Source organism: Sturnus vulgaris, chromosome 6 (genome assembly GCF_052056855.1).
Source record: "Sturnus vulgaris isolate bStuVul1 chromosome 6, bStuVul1.hap1, whole genome shotgun sequence".
Lineage (NCBI taxonomy): Eukaryota > Metazoa > Chordata > Aves > Passeriformes > Sturnidae > Sturnus > Sturnus vulgaris.
The window spans coordinates 20676851-20691187 of NC_142248.1; the positions used below are offsets into that span (position 1 = coordinate 20676851).

General features: G+C 47.6%; 1 protein-coding gene and 1 long non-coding RNA gene across 21 annotated transcripts in view; both read left to right on the forward strand.

Annotated features, from left to right (window-relative positions):
• The first annotated feature begins 1349 nt into the window (after positions 1–1349).
• Positions 1350–3786, forward strand: FOXG1 (forkhead box G1). Its single transcript, XM_014889916.2, has one exon. It carries the CDS (start codon positions 1419–1421, stop codon positions 2796–2798), a length of 1380 nt encoding a protein of 459 aa, XP_014745402.1. The 5' UTR covers positions 1350–1418; the 3' UTR covers positions 2799–3786.
• An 848-nt stretch (positions 3787–4634) lies between these two features.
• Positions 4635–14337, forward strand: part of LOC148223352 (uncharacterized) — a 92484-nt gene continuing 82781 nt past the window's right edge. For 2 of the 20 annotated variants that reach the window (XR_015804573.1, XR_015804581.1), the window contains exons 1-5: positions 4681–7824; positions 8071–8122; positions 8275–8352; positions 12945–13376; positions 13571–13615. This is a non-coding gene — a long non-coding RNA (uncharacterized LOC148223352). The other 18 variants (XR_015804568.1, XR_015804567.1, XR_015804580.1 and 15 more) reach the window with 17 other exon arrangements.

Below are 14337 nucleotides of genomic sequence, written 5' to 3' on the forward strand. Positions count from 1 at the left end.
GGACGGAGCCCGACGCCGCCCGCGTGGCTCCGGCGGCCGCGCAATGGAAGCGGCGTCCGAGAGGGAGCGGCGCGGGGCTGAGAGGGCGGCGGCGGGCAGGGAGGCGCGAAGCCCGGCTCCGGCCGCCGGTGACACGGGGCGAGAGCAGGGGAGGAGACGGGCCGCTCGTTCCCGAGCCTCGCAACTCACAGTGCGGAGAGCGGCGGGCACGGCCCGAGCGGGCCGGAGCTGACCCCGTCTTCCCCCGGCAGGCCGCGGGCAGCGGCGTCCGGCCCCCGGCCGCTGCCGCAGCCCGGGCCCATCCCGCCGCCTGCGTCCCCTCTGGACGATTGTTTTGTTCTCGGTAAAATAACAAACAGAAATAACCGGGCCTGGGAAAATAAACTCGCCGAGCGACTTCGGCGGGATCCGCAAAATAGTACCTCCGCCGCCACCGGTGTGCCGCGGCCGCTTTACCCACCCGGCCTCCCACCCCGCCTCCTTCGTCGACAGAGGAAGGGGCAAAGCGGCTCGTGGCAACTTAAGTCCGCCGGAGGAACTAGGGGAGAGCGGGCGGCCGGGCCGGGCCCGCCGCCGCGGGACGGGCGCGAGTTGCTCGGCGCGGGGGGATTTGTGCTGGCGGCGGCGGCCGGGGGGGGGGGGGGGGGGGGGGGGGGCGCGCGGGGCGGGGGGCGCGCGCACCGCGCGGTGATGCGCCCCTGCGCCGGTATCCCTGCGCCGCGGGAGCCGCGGCGGCGGCGGGGGCGGGGCGAGAGGGGCGGGGCGGGGCGGGGCGGCGCGCCGCCATTGGCCGGCGGGCGGGCAGACGCGCGGGCACGCCGCCGGCCCTGATTGGGCGGCCGGTGGGAAAGGTTAAACCAAAAAATGTTTTACAGCCCCGGTGCGTGCCGGCAGCTCTGAAATTAATTGCGGCCGGGGCGGGCTGTATCGCCCGTCTGCCTCGCTCCGCGCCGGCCCGCGGCGGCTGCTGCTCCCTCCTGCCTCCCCCTGCGCTGCCGTGCCGGGGGAACCGGGCACCATGAAGTAGCTTTTTTTTTTTTTTTTTTTTTGTGTGTGTCTGTGTTTGTGTGTTGTTGCTTTTTTTTTTTTTTTTTTTTTTTTTTTTTTTTTGGGTTTCAGAGGGTTTTTTCCGTTTTTACCTTTTTTTTTTTTTCCTCCTCTCCGACTCGGTTTGATTTTTCTCTGATCGGCGATTATTATTACTATTATTTTTTCCCTCCCCGGCGGTTCCTGTCCTTGCTACATGACTTGCCAGCGCTTGAGACTGCGGTCCAACTGCGCTGCCGCTGCCGCCGCCACCGCCGCCGGTGGTGCCGCCGCCGCCTCGGCCACCGCCACCGCTTCGGCCGCCGCCTGCTCCGCCGCCCCGCGCGCAGCTCCCTCAGCCGCCGCAACTTTCCCCCTCAGACTAGTGTGTGATGTTGGACATGGGAGATAGGAAGGAAGTGAAAATGCTGCCGAAATCCTCCTTTAGCATAAACAGCCTGGTGCCCGAAGCCGTCCAGAGCGACAACAACCACAGCAGCCACAGCCACCACAACAGCCACCACCCCCATCACCACCACCATCACCACCACCACCACCACCACCCGCCGCCGCAGCAGCCCCAGCGAGCGGCCGCAGCCGAGGAGGAGGACGAGGAGAAGGGGCAGCACCTCCTGCCGCCCCCCACTGCCACCGCCTCCGGCGCCCTGGAGGTGGCCAAGGCGGACATGCTGGCGGGCAAAGGCGAGGCGGGCGCGGCGGCGGCGGCGGCAGCAGAGCTGGAGGAGAAGGAGAAAGCGGCCGAGGAGAAGAAGGGGGCGGCGGAGGGGGCCAAGGACGGGGAGAGCGGGAAGGAGGGGGAGAAGAAGAACGGCAAGTACGAGAAGCCGCCGTTCAGCTACAACGCGCTCATCATGATGGCCATCCGGCAGAGCCCCGAGAAGCGCCTCACGCTCAATGGCATCTACGAGTTCATCATGAAGAACTTCCCCTACTACCGGGAGAACAAGCAGGGCTGGCAGAACTCCATTCGGCACAACCTCTCGCTCAATAAGTGCTTCGTCAAGGTGCCCCGCCACTACGACGACCCCGGCAAAGGGAACTACTGGATGCTGGACCCCTCCAGCGACGACGTCTTCATCGGGGGCACCACCGGCAAGCTCCGCCGGCGCTCCACCACCTCTCGGGCCAAGCTGGCCTTTAAGCGGGGCGCCCGACTCACCTCCACCGGACTGACATTCATGGATAGGGCAGGATCCTTGTACTGGCCTATGTCCCCCTTCCTCTCCCTGCACCACCCCCGGGCCAGCAGCACTTTGAGTTACAATGGGACCACGTCCGCCTACCCCAGCCACCCCATGCCCTACAGCTCAGTGTTGACTCAAAACTCCTTGGGAAACAACCACTCCTTTTCCACGTCTAATGGGTTAAGTGTTGATAGACTAGTCAATGGAGAGATACCTTATGCCACTCATCACCTCACAGCAGCAGCTCTGGCCGCCTCAGTGCCGTGTGGCTTGTCAGTTCCCTGCTCCGGCACCTATTCCCTAAACCCCTGCTCTGTAAATCTCCTAGCAGGACAGACGAGTTACTTTTTCCCCCATGTTCCTCACCCTTCAATGACTTCTCAAAGCAGCACTTCAATGACGGCCAGGGCAGCCTCCTCCTCCACGTCGCCACAGGCGCCCTCCACTCTCCCCTGTGAGTCCTTAAGACCTTCTTTGCCAAGTTTTACAACGGGACTTTCCGGAGGACTTTCTGATTATTTCACACATCAAAATCAGGGGTCTTCTTCAAACCCTTTAATACATTAACATCCATGGGATCAGACTGTAAGTGAACATTTTACACACATTTGCATTGTAAATGATAATTAAAAGGAAAAAAAAGCAAAACAAAAAAGTCCAGGTATTTTTTATTAAGTCCCCCATTTTCTGTACGTTTGTTCAGTCTTTAGGGTTGTTTATTATTCCACCAAGGTGAGGAGTGTCAGCAAGGTGCAATGTGGGGAGATTGCATTGTAGGCTATGAAGTTTGGAAGACAAAATTATAGTAGAATGTGTATCTAAATAGTGACTGCTTTTGCAATTTTTTACTCAAATATGATAAGTCTATCACTAAAAGCCGCCCGATTCTCCATGTTTGCAGTATTATAAGTTATCATGGATATGTCGGTGGGTGCAGACCTTGAAAGAAAAAAAAAAACAAACCAAACCACTAAATTTATGAAAACTATAAAAAAAACTTAAAACATAATTTGTATTTAAGCAGAATTAATACTGAAAAATGCCCAAGATCTACTTTTGGCCATTTATTATTTTATTCTTTACCGAATTGCTTTTTTTTTTTTTTTTTTTTTTTTTTTTTTTGTTCATTTGTTTGTTTGTTTACTTTTAGACCAAAGATTGGGTTTTAGAAAATGCACTCAGTGTACGAAGTAATTTAAAAAAACAGCAACATTATTTCAGTTTGCAGCACTGCCCGTTCAAATGAATCAGAAGGGGACAAAATTAATGATTGCCTTCAGTTTGTGTTGTGTATATTTTGATGTATGTGGTCACTAACAGGTCACCTTTATTTTTTTTCTAAATGTAGTGAAATGTTAATACCTATTGTACTTATAGGTAAACCTTGCAAATATGTAACCTGTGTTGCGCAAAAGCCGCATAAATTTGAGTGATTGTTAATGTCGTCTTAAAATTTCTTGATTGTGATACTGTGGTCATATGCCCGTGTTTGTCACTTACAAAAATGTTTACTATGAACACACAGAAATAAAAAAATAGGCTAAATTCATATATACTTGATAGTTTTTTTGTCTCTTTATTAACCCTAATGTGGCAGAGGCTTTAAAGTTACAGTGAGATCAGAGCGCTGCTTATTGCACAGTCCACCATTTTTCACATGCTCCTTTCTTTCTCCCCCCGCCCCCTCCCATGCTGTCTTTAACTGCAGTATTTTCAAATGTAAAGGATCAGGGTATTTAACCAAACGCCATGGCCACTGTTTTGATGTCCATTCTGGGGCAGAACTCTTATAAAGTCTGCTTAAAAATTGTTAGTAGGAGGTAGGATGTCTTATTAAAATCTGACTTACGCTGAAAATGCTTAACATTGCATATGTATGCATATATACATACATACATATACAATATAAATACATAAGCACACATTGGGAAAAAAAGCCAAGGTGCATTATTGTATAGGTATGTGTTCTTCCTGCAATCTCTGAAATGCATTTGAAGACTTACCCTCCTGAAAGAAATTTACTTCGTCTCTATGATGACTCGAGATATATTAGCGAAGGATGTGTATGTGTGCATACATACATCCACGTATTAGCTATCATATGATCGTTTGAGCAAGTTCAGCAAGCTGTGACATGTATGTGTATAAAATATAACCTTTATCTTAAAGGAGCACTCTTCCGGAAGTATCTAGGCCGTATGTATTGATACAGTTTTCCTGCTGCAGACGCTTTGGCCTTAGGTGTTGTGAAGTAGCGGTACTTTTTGTCACGGGCGGTGTGTGCCCCTGGGCCGGGCCGGCGGGGCAGAGCCGGGCGCGCCGAGGTGAAGGCGCAGCCCGGGCAGGGAGGCAGGGCGGCGCGGCACACGTGACACGCTGCCCCGCATACCGCTGTCCAGCCTGTCGGGGGGCAACAACAGCCAAACAAGCAAACAGGCCGAGAAAAACCACCCGCAAGCCAAACCCGTGCGGCTGCATTTAAACGTAAAGTTTTGAAAAATGCTCTTTTTCTCTCAGCGCCTGCTGAAGCCCGGTAACTCACGCAGGCGTCCCTAAGAGAGCTCCGTTGCCCGGAGAATCGTTCCATTAGTTTTGAGGGGGCAACGCTGCTAGTAATTTTAAGAAGCATTTAATCCTTGAAAGAATTGGTGTCTTGATGAGTTTAGGGAAGCCTATAAAGGCCACAACTCTTGAAAATAATTAGAAAACTTGTGCAAAAGGTTTAGGAACTAATTGGATCCCGCGGTGAGTCCGCAGAGGACAAGTTGTTCATTTGTTACGTTTGTAGCCTAAACTGAGCTCTGCAGCAGTGCAATAAATCGGCGAGTGCTCACAATAGGCCCAATGAAAAATAATCTCTAGGTCGGAGATGTTATCGCAAATGCTTTAAAGAGCTTATCTTAGAAAGACAGAAAAGAGGAAGAAAAAGGAAAAAAAATGCCTAGAGGCAAATAAAGAGGCAATAGAAAATCTGAATTCTTGTAAATAGTGCATTTGTCGTGCTGAAAGAATTAGGGGAGGAAGAGGGAATCTCCCGAAAATAAGTAATATATAAACAGATGCAAACAGATCTACAGGAAAGAGGGAGAAGTGAAAGGTTATGGATGAGAGATGGGACACCCAGCTTTGCACTGTGTGGGGGAGAAGGAGAGAACTCTCTGATATTCTTAGCTTTCACTCTCACTCCTGCAATTCAAAATTAATCATCACTATGAGAAAACGATTGCTTTGTTTGGGGATGGGGAGATGATGCCACCACTTGGAAGCTCCTACCCTCCCCCATTTTCTCGAGTCTATTGTCATTAAAGCAAATTATGCAAAAACACTAAAAAATAAAACTCTTTTTCAACAAAACTATCGGAAATAATAAAATGCAATAGCTGTGATTTAAATTCTTGAAGCCTAGAGACCCCATTCTGTGTACTAGTGCCTAAACAACTTAAAAGAGCAGCATCTGCTGCAGCTGACAAAGAAAATGATTTATTATTTACCACTTGTAACTGATTGTATACTGTAGGAAATCCAATAGCACATACGTAAAGTATTATATTGTTTGCAATGTAAAAAAAAAAAAAAAAATCTGCTGTCAGTGTACTGAAAGGAGGAAAGACAGATCAGGTTGGAGGAAAGCACAATCTCGCCATGTCAGAGTTTGAGGTTGGCTAATAAGCATTAATTAGATAAGCGTGATGCATAATAATTCCTGGAAAGGGTAGCCTTGATGTATGTCTCTCCAGACTTAGTTTAAGCCAGTACTCGCTCCCAGAGCTCTCCTTTAGGCTCGGTGTAGCAAAGTATTGCCTGAGGAGTTCAGGTGCCACAGACTTTCCCCTCTTTCTCTTACACCAGGCGCAGGGGTGGTTGCTGAGCTAGTAATTTATTCACGTTTCCAGACACATGTTACCAGGAATCAGACTATTTTTGCAAAGGAAAAAAATAAACCCAACCCAAAACAAAAATAAAACAGCACCAATAAATCGCTAAAGTTGTCATGAAATGTATAAGGACTGCTAAGGCCCAAAATATGTCTTTACCTCTGCCTGCTCCTCAGCCAGAGAAACCCTTTTGTTCGCTGAGGCTGATCTTTGCACAGGCTCTTTCGGCACTGAATTCGAGGTGGTAGTTTGTTTGTTTTTCTTTTTGTTGTTGCTTTATTGGTGGGGGGGGGGTGGTGGGTTTTTTTGGTGGTGATGGGTTTTTGTGGTTTGGTTGGGGTTTTTTTACGGGGGGTGGTTTAGCATACAGTATTTCTGTTATCTGATACTTGTTTCCGCGGTGGTTTATAAGTCAAATCCTCAAGCTAAGCTTTTAGGATTTTTAAACATGCACATTTCTAGAATGATGCGGTGTGTTAGCGTCGTTTCTTTAGCTTTTCCTAATTTAGAGTGTTTATGGGGGACGGGCGGTCTTTATGGAATTAAGAAGCTATTGTTATATTCTTAGTTGATGTTTGAGGTGATTAACTTTGCTCGCGTAGATCGTAGGAGAAGAAATCTGCTCATCAAGAAACATCCAATTACGACTTTAAGACTGTCTTCGCAAACATGTTTCAAGCATAATAAACAGTAACTCGAATTCTCAATGCGCTATTTGGCCAACCAATTTTTGTCATATTTTAGATATCTTTCTTTTGTTACAGTAAAATATCATCCGTTGTGTGCAATATATTCTTACAAAGGGTTTAAAAGAAAGTGAACAAAAATGTAATTTTACTTAAATGGCATAAAACTACTGTTTGGGGGAGTCACATTTTTTTTAATCTGATACTTGAAAAAATAGTTTAACCGGGACGTCATTTTGCTCTTTATAACTTCTTCTGATGATTATTAAGATTTATGTCAGAAATTATGATTCAGGTACACACCCCCTCACTACTTGTGTTAATATGAGGTCTCAATCACCATGTATTCAGTACTCACTCAAGCAAAACTCCCACTGAACTCCGGTTACGTTTTGACTGAACCACATCAGAGTTTTGCTTAAGAAAGAACGCTGAGCAAGACTCCTTTTATTAGCGACTTTATTCTTTAATTGTTGTATTTCCCGTCAGAATGGGAGATAAACAAACAAACAAAAAAGTCTGCCTGTAGATAATCACTGCTATTGCACTCAATTGTGTGATCGCGAATAATACACCCGCCCGAGAAAGTATATGCGCATACATCGTACGCGTCTACAAATTCAGCGATTGGCAATAAATATGTATACATACATATAGACACACACAGACTGCAGAGGTGGCTATCCATTGCACTAGTGTCTAGAAGCTACTACAGTAGCTTCTCTGCTTTCATGTGCACTGTAGTGTTCTTGTATCTAATACCCCCCGTTTCCGCCCCGTGGTGAAGGTGCCTGGGTAAATGGGTCAAAAACTGGTGGGCAACTGGGTTAGGAAGAGGTGAAGGTGAAGATCAATAGAGGTTTTAGGGCTGGCTGTATCTGTTGTGCTGGGTTTGTGTGACTGTGCCCAGAGGGCGGAGTTCCTGCACATTCCTACCTCACCGGAGAACCTGCCCTCAACTCCACTTCAGCTACTCCAGAGAGATGGGACCCTCCAGAAGAAACCTGCCCAGCAATCCTTCCCGCCAGAAGGGTAGGTGCACTTCAAGAAAATCTTCCCTACCTCTTATCCCCACATGTGATCCATGTGATACGAATGAATAGAGATGACAGACTTCTGTCTAAACGTACAGTTTCCCCGTGCCCCCCTATAAGCAGATCGCCCGTGCAACCGCAGCACAGTTTCAAAGCACCGGTTTCACCCAAACTGCGTGTGCCTAATGTCAGGATTTTCGCTTTCTCTCTTCTTTTTTTTTTCTTTTCGGTCTCTTCCTCAAAGTGTTTCCTCCCCCGGCCTTCCCCCTCCCCCTCGGGCTCTTTCGTTTCAATCGGTAAGTTGGAAGTTTCTTCGCCGATTTAGCAGTTCCTGTGGTTAATCTGTAGATACTTTAGCTCGTTTTGTTAACGTGCTCTTTGTTTGCTTGTTTGCCACAAATATCAGAGAAAGTCACACGGGTGCAATGTTGTGTTTGCCTTTTTTAAGATGCCAGGAGAAACTGCCTCTACCTGCAAGAAAGGCGCACGATGGCACTTGGACATAGGACTCCTCCGACGGCACCGGGTGAGTGCGGATTTTACTCCTCTTTTACACTCAGGAATCAAGTAACTTCACGCGCGATTTTTGTTCTCTGGTAGCAGAATGGGAAAGAGCGCCATTCCCGCAGATCCCCGAGCGTGCGTTTTTGGTCACAGCACAGATATATTACGGGGGCTAGGCAAAATTTCCCTCCACCACTCATGTCGGGAGGAAATTTGGTCCTTTATCCATCTCTTCTATATGAAAGACGATTTTAGCATGGCAAGTATAGGCGGATTCTGTAATGAATTTTTTCTAAAAATTCTGAGCCTGTCATTTGAGAAAAAGCTACAGGCTTATCGCACCTTTTGGGGTTGTGTAAAGAGTGCTAATATCCCTAAATTTCCAGGAATGCGACTAAATGCCAAAAATTTGGGGAGATCGAGGAAAGAGACCTTGCACAGAGCCGTACTGAGCTGAGTTTTGCTTTGAGTGCTCCAGTGGAGAAAATGCGCCCTTAAAAGGGATCACGGGCAACGTTCATGTCCATGAGAGAGTTCCAGGCATTCTCCCTTTGTCTTCCCACTCCCCAAATTCCATGACTGCGTTCTGTATACGTGGAGATTTACGTGCCGAAATCTCGGAATAGGGGCGGAAGTTTAAACAACTGATAAAATTGATGTGCTCAGTGTGCTCGTCCTTGCGGGTGGGGGCAGGCGCGTTGGTGCGTGGGCAAAACCCGGGATGGGGCCTCCGTGGACCGACTTGTTCTTCTTTTGCTGCCCTGATGTGGCGGAGGGGAAAAGCTACGGCTGGTGTACCACCATGAGGATGACTTTGGCCCCTTTGCTCCTGCCGTTTTTGACCTCATGAAAATAATGAATTTTTTTAATACACAGCAAGTTGAGTTTTCCGTGACGCTGTGCTTGGGACAGCCCAGCGCAGGGGGCAGCGGTACTGGGCGCCTGTCTCTTTCGCATCTCAGAAACCGACACGGGTGCAGGGAGACGAGCGCTCGCACACGCACAGCACACGCCGGCGGTGACTTGTGACAGATCCGCCGGCGTGTTGCGTGCCCGGTGCAAACCTGTCCGGGGACGGCCCCGTGGGTGCCGCGGGGCGGCGGCGGAGCTGCCCACGTCCTGCGCTGCGGAGAGCGGCATCCGAGCTCTCGTGTCTTCGGGACGGCAGGCACCGGCGCCTCCCCGGCGCCAGCGAGCCGCCGTGCCCGCACACGCGTGTCCGCGGGGCGCGGCGGGGCCCGGCGCGGCGGCGGCGGCGGCGGCGCTGCGCCTCCCGCGGGCTGGGGGCGCTCTTGGCCCGCGGGAGAGCCGCCCCGCCGGCCGCGGCACCGACCGCGCTGCGCCCGCCGAGCCGCTCCGGGCCTCTCCCACGGCCCGGCTACCCCCGCCCGGCGGTAAAACGGCGGCTTGCAGGCGGTGTTTGTGCTCGCAGGGCCTGGGTCCGTGCCGCCTCCCTCCCCGCAGAAAGGAGGAAAGATCTGAAGTGTCCTTCTCCGTGCAGACTTAGCGTTGCCTTCTTCTAGCTCCCAACCGACAGATGTTGCCCTAGGGAAAGGCATTTAAAGTCCTCTTCCCAAGAGCTAGTCCAGGATGCTCCGATCCAAGACTGGGATTGTTAAACTCACCTCTTGCTCCACTGGAGCAAAACAACCCAGGGAATCTTTGAAAAACAAAAATAAAGAAAATAATTAAACTGCCAAAATAAACAAATAACCAAAGCAACTGCTAGCAACCTTCGCCTCCTCCCCCTCTTCAACACCGTGTAACAGAATACAGTATCAGGCAAGCGAATTAGACTCAAAGCGAGCGGATTTGCTGCTCTCAGTCGGGGAAATGAATGCAAAGTCCATTTCAAAGAATTATCTCTAGGGAGTCCTCCAAGTGTATTTGGGGTTATCCGTGATTTGAGAGGAAAGACTAAACGAGAGGGGGTCTGAGAAAAGCCTGCCATTGTCACCCTACCCTAAGGTGAGTAAAGCATCCCTGTAAAGCTAGCTGCAAAGAACTGCTTAACCTAAGCCCGAGAGGTGAAACCTCTCCTCGCCCGGAGCCGCCTGACCAGGGAGCCTGAGTTTCGAACTACAAAGGCGGCATGAAGCCTGGGCTCTCTTGGGTTGATTTTTTTTTTCCGCGGTGGGGATTCAGAACTCTTTACAAATGGTTTCGCAGGGGCATCTTTTACAGGAAAGTAGAAGCACGTGAAAGGAGCTCTTCCCCTTCGGGGCGCTCCCGGCAGCTCTCCCTTGACGGTGGCGGAGGAACAGGGCATGCAGCGGCCGGCCCTCGGGGGAGACCTCGCCGAGATCCCCATTAACTTGGAGGCCCTCCAAGCTAAGTGCCCTGCACTGTTCGCTAGTGGAAGGGGAGAACCCCTCTCCATCGCCTCTCGACCCCGCACCCCCACCTTGCTTGCTTTTACTCAGAAATTATCTCAAGTATTTAGTATTAGCTAGTCTGCTAAGTTAATTATATCCAAGAGGAGACACATACCTGCCAAAAAATCTGACCGAAGCCTGGATATAGAGTAAAAAATAGGAGCCCTTTCTCAGCCTAAGAACATAACGAGGAAAAAAAAAAAGTTTCATTCTCATAAAAAAATATACATAATCTCATTGTGAGGCGTGGCATGCCCCAAAAGGATGCAATACTTTTATAAATTAAATATGGGTATTATTCACTGGTTACCAAACTCTTCTTTTGAATCAAAAATCTTGGCTATGCTATACTATAAGTTGAGTTTGAAATCTTTTTATGATGCTTGCACTCCCAAACACACTTTCATCCCCACACCAATATATTTTCTAATGGGGGTGATGGCTCCGATTAGACTTTTCACTAGACCCCGAACAAAACAAAGCTGGGATAGATTATTAGAGTGGTCTGTGGCGGAGTATGGTTAAGCACATCACATAATCATCTATATATTTTATGCTGTGGCTCCTAGGTAACTTCACAACACGCTGGTGATAAGTAAATCTCCTTTTAGATTTCTGAGCTGTACTTCTGATGGCGAATGCACCTAGAGGACTCTAAATGCAGTCTGGATTTTGTACCACACTCGCAGTGGTACGAAATGGCAAGGGTATTTTTATTAGCATATAGTATACACACACTCATCTGGGGTTATGAGAAAACAGATGAGAATTCTGCAAATAAAAATGGCATTGTTGTTTCATCAATGAACTTTTCCGTCTCTATTTATCTTTCTGTAGCTATACATATACATGTGTATACATGTGTATACATGCATGTATATATTTGTCCGATCTTTTCTGACTGTGAAGGCGTCATCTAGCATTCATCAGAAAAGGCAGCTCTTTTCTTGCTTGCTTGTTTATTTTGTTTGAGCAAAGTTGTTTGTTTTGCTGGGAAGCGCAAGTTGCCTTTAGTTATGTCATCACTATCATTCGTATTTAGGTGGAAGGGTAGGATTTATTACCTCTACTTTTATTACTAAATCAGTGAAGGTAAAAGTACTAATAATTAAATACAGATCTTTGATTGCGGGTTGGAACGGCAAAATCGATTGTCTCTTCATCAATAAGACAAGTGTTGGGTAGCTTGCTATTGATTAGTATGTTTATTTATGCAGATCTTTAGGTATTTGCTTACATATTTCGGGTTCTTTGTCTGCTAATTATTATACCAGATTGGTTTGAAAGAAAGAGATTAGACTGGGAAACACACTTGACAGATCCATTCTTAGCTAACCTGATAGTGGATTATTGCAATCCAATAAGTTTAACAAATTACTTATACGTGCTTGCCTTTCGAGCAATTAGGAAACCGTTTCAGATTAAAATCCCTTGTTGCATTCGGGGTCGGTTCATCTAAATAAAAGGGCATTATGTTTAGATATTTTGCAAATGAAAAATGGGTTTCTGGATCCGCAGAGGCTGAACAGGAGTTGATGTGTGCTTCGCCTTCCGGCCCTTAGCTTCCTTTGTAAGTGTAAAACACCTTCTCAGCAACAGAGTGGCCCCTGGGGTTTCCTCATAGACAGAATGTGAGGAGGTAATCTGAATATCGAAATCAGGAATCGATATATTAAAAGAAAAAAGCCTACCAAGCCAAACAAAACAAAACAGAGGGATCACCATCCAAATATCAAAGTGCTCAAAGCAAGGCGGTATTTTGTGTTGCTTTTTTGGCTTAATGATTTAATCGGTCCAAAAGGAATCGGCCCAGCCTCTTTGCTAAACGGTCTATTTTCCAGCCGTCCTCTCTCAGGACCCCAAAAGGATGACATTTTGATCTATTTTTTAAACACACTTTTCCAGCCGACACCCGCATTTTCTGTCGCAGCCGTTCCGAGGAGGGCTCTGCTTTATCAATATCTGCTCCGCACCGCTCCGTCGGTGCCGACACAGGCACCCGGGCGGCGGAGAGCGAGCTGCGGAGCGGGGCTAGCAGCGGGGGCCGGTGTGAGAGCCAGGTGCAGGGAGCGGCGCGGCGGGAGCCGGGCTGGGGAACGGGAACGGGAGCGGGAGCAGGACCCGCGCGCCGGGCGGTTGAGCCCTTCTTCACTTATCTTCCTCGCCTTTTGCTTTCGGCAAGTTTTGTTTGGGGGGGGGGGGGGGTGTATTTTTTTTTCCCTCTTTCTTTTACCTCCAGGAACTGCTGCTTTACAACCTGTAGAGATAAGACAGCCTCGCATCAGATGATCACAGAGATAAGTAATCTCTCCCCTCGGCCAGTGGTATAGCTGACCGTATGCTCTTGAATCTTGGAGCGCTAAGTCTTTCCTGTGAATGAACGAGAAAACACTCGACAGGTCGTGAATAATCGTTTTAATGAGTGTGTAAAAGCGTGCGACGGGGTGCACGGAGCTGTCGGGTTAAACAAACAACTTGTACCCTGACGAAATCCGATTGTTAAAGTGCAAAGTGGTGTCAGTCCAATTTCCATCCCAGTTCTAAAAACCACAGATCTAAGTCGCGGGAGTCCAATTTTCCCCATTAAGAAAAATAACAATATTTTCTTAACGTAAGTGCGATCGTCCCTAATGTTAGCCTTTGGCGAGAAAAGACCAGTTGCATATCAGAGGTACTGAAGCTATTTTTATTATTTTTTGTTATTTTTAAAGACGATAGTTAAAAAGTGTGTATTTGACATTTTCCTAGATATTATCAGATCAATGCCGTAAATATTTTCCTTTTTTGTGTGTCCGTCGCCTCCCTCTCCGTATGTTTTTTTCTTTTTTTTTTTTCTTTTTTTTTCTTTTTTTTTTTTTTTCACAGATCACTGGAGGCAAACATCGAATTAATTGGATCTCAATGACTAAGGTTGGTAACTTTGTATTGAACTAAGGTTATCTCTGTCATAGTGTTCAGGTGTTTACAAGATATTTTAGGAGTTTCTAGAAAAGGTAAATCCAGACAATACATACGATAAAATTAAAATGGCATTACAATATTGTATACTCCAAATCCGAGTTATACTACACCTGCAATAATCTATCTAGAAATTATAAATTCGGGGGGGGGGTAGGGGGAATGGAGGTGTCTTTTGGGGTTTGTTGGTTTTTTGTTTGTTTGTTTGTTTGTTGTTTTTTTTAAAGCCTGACATGGGAATAGCCATGTCTGTTTCCTGTACAACTAGAGGGCCTTCCTTGCACTATTTTGTAAACGCAAATACCACTCTTCTAAGCCCAGTGGTTATTTTTTCAAGGTTAGTAATGACGCATATTCCTAATGTTTATTGTTGCTAAAGACTTTCAAACCTACTGCAGGTTTGACACTTTTTATGAAGAGTCATTTTCAGATGTGTCCTCCCTTTTTTGAGCAAAGTGAGGTGAGGCAAGGCAACCCTGGCTGGAAAACAATGCTTTTTAAAGTTTCTCTGCTCTTCCGATTAATACTCGATTTTTCAAAAATAATATGACGTTGGAAAATGGTATTACTAGGTGTTTTACTAGGCTATAGACATAATGGCGTCCCAATACAGTGGCATGAATGTGAAATTTACTTTTGATACTTGTGGAAGTCGAATCTGGCCATTCATGAAC

Excerpts from the sequence above, each read along its gene's own strand:
- FOXG1 (XM_014889916.2), top strand. The coding sequence starts at position 1,419 with ATGTTGGACATGGGAGATAGGAAGGAAGTGAAAATGCTGCCGAAATCC.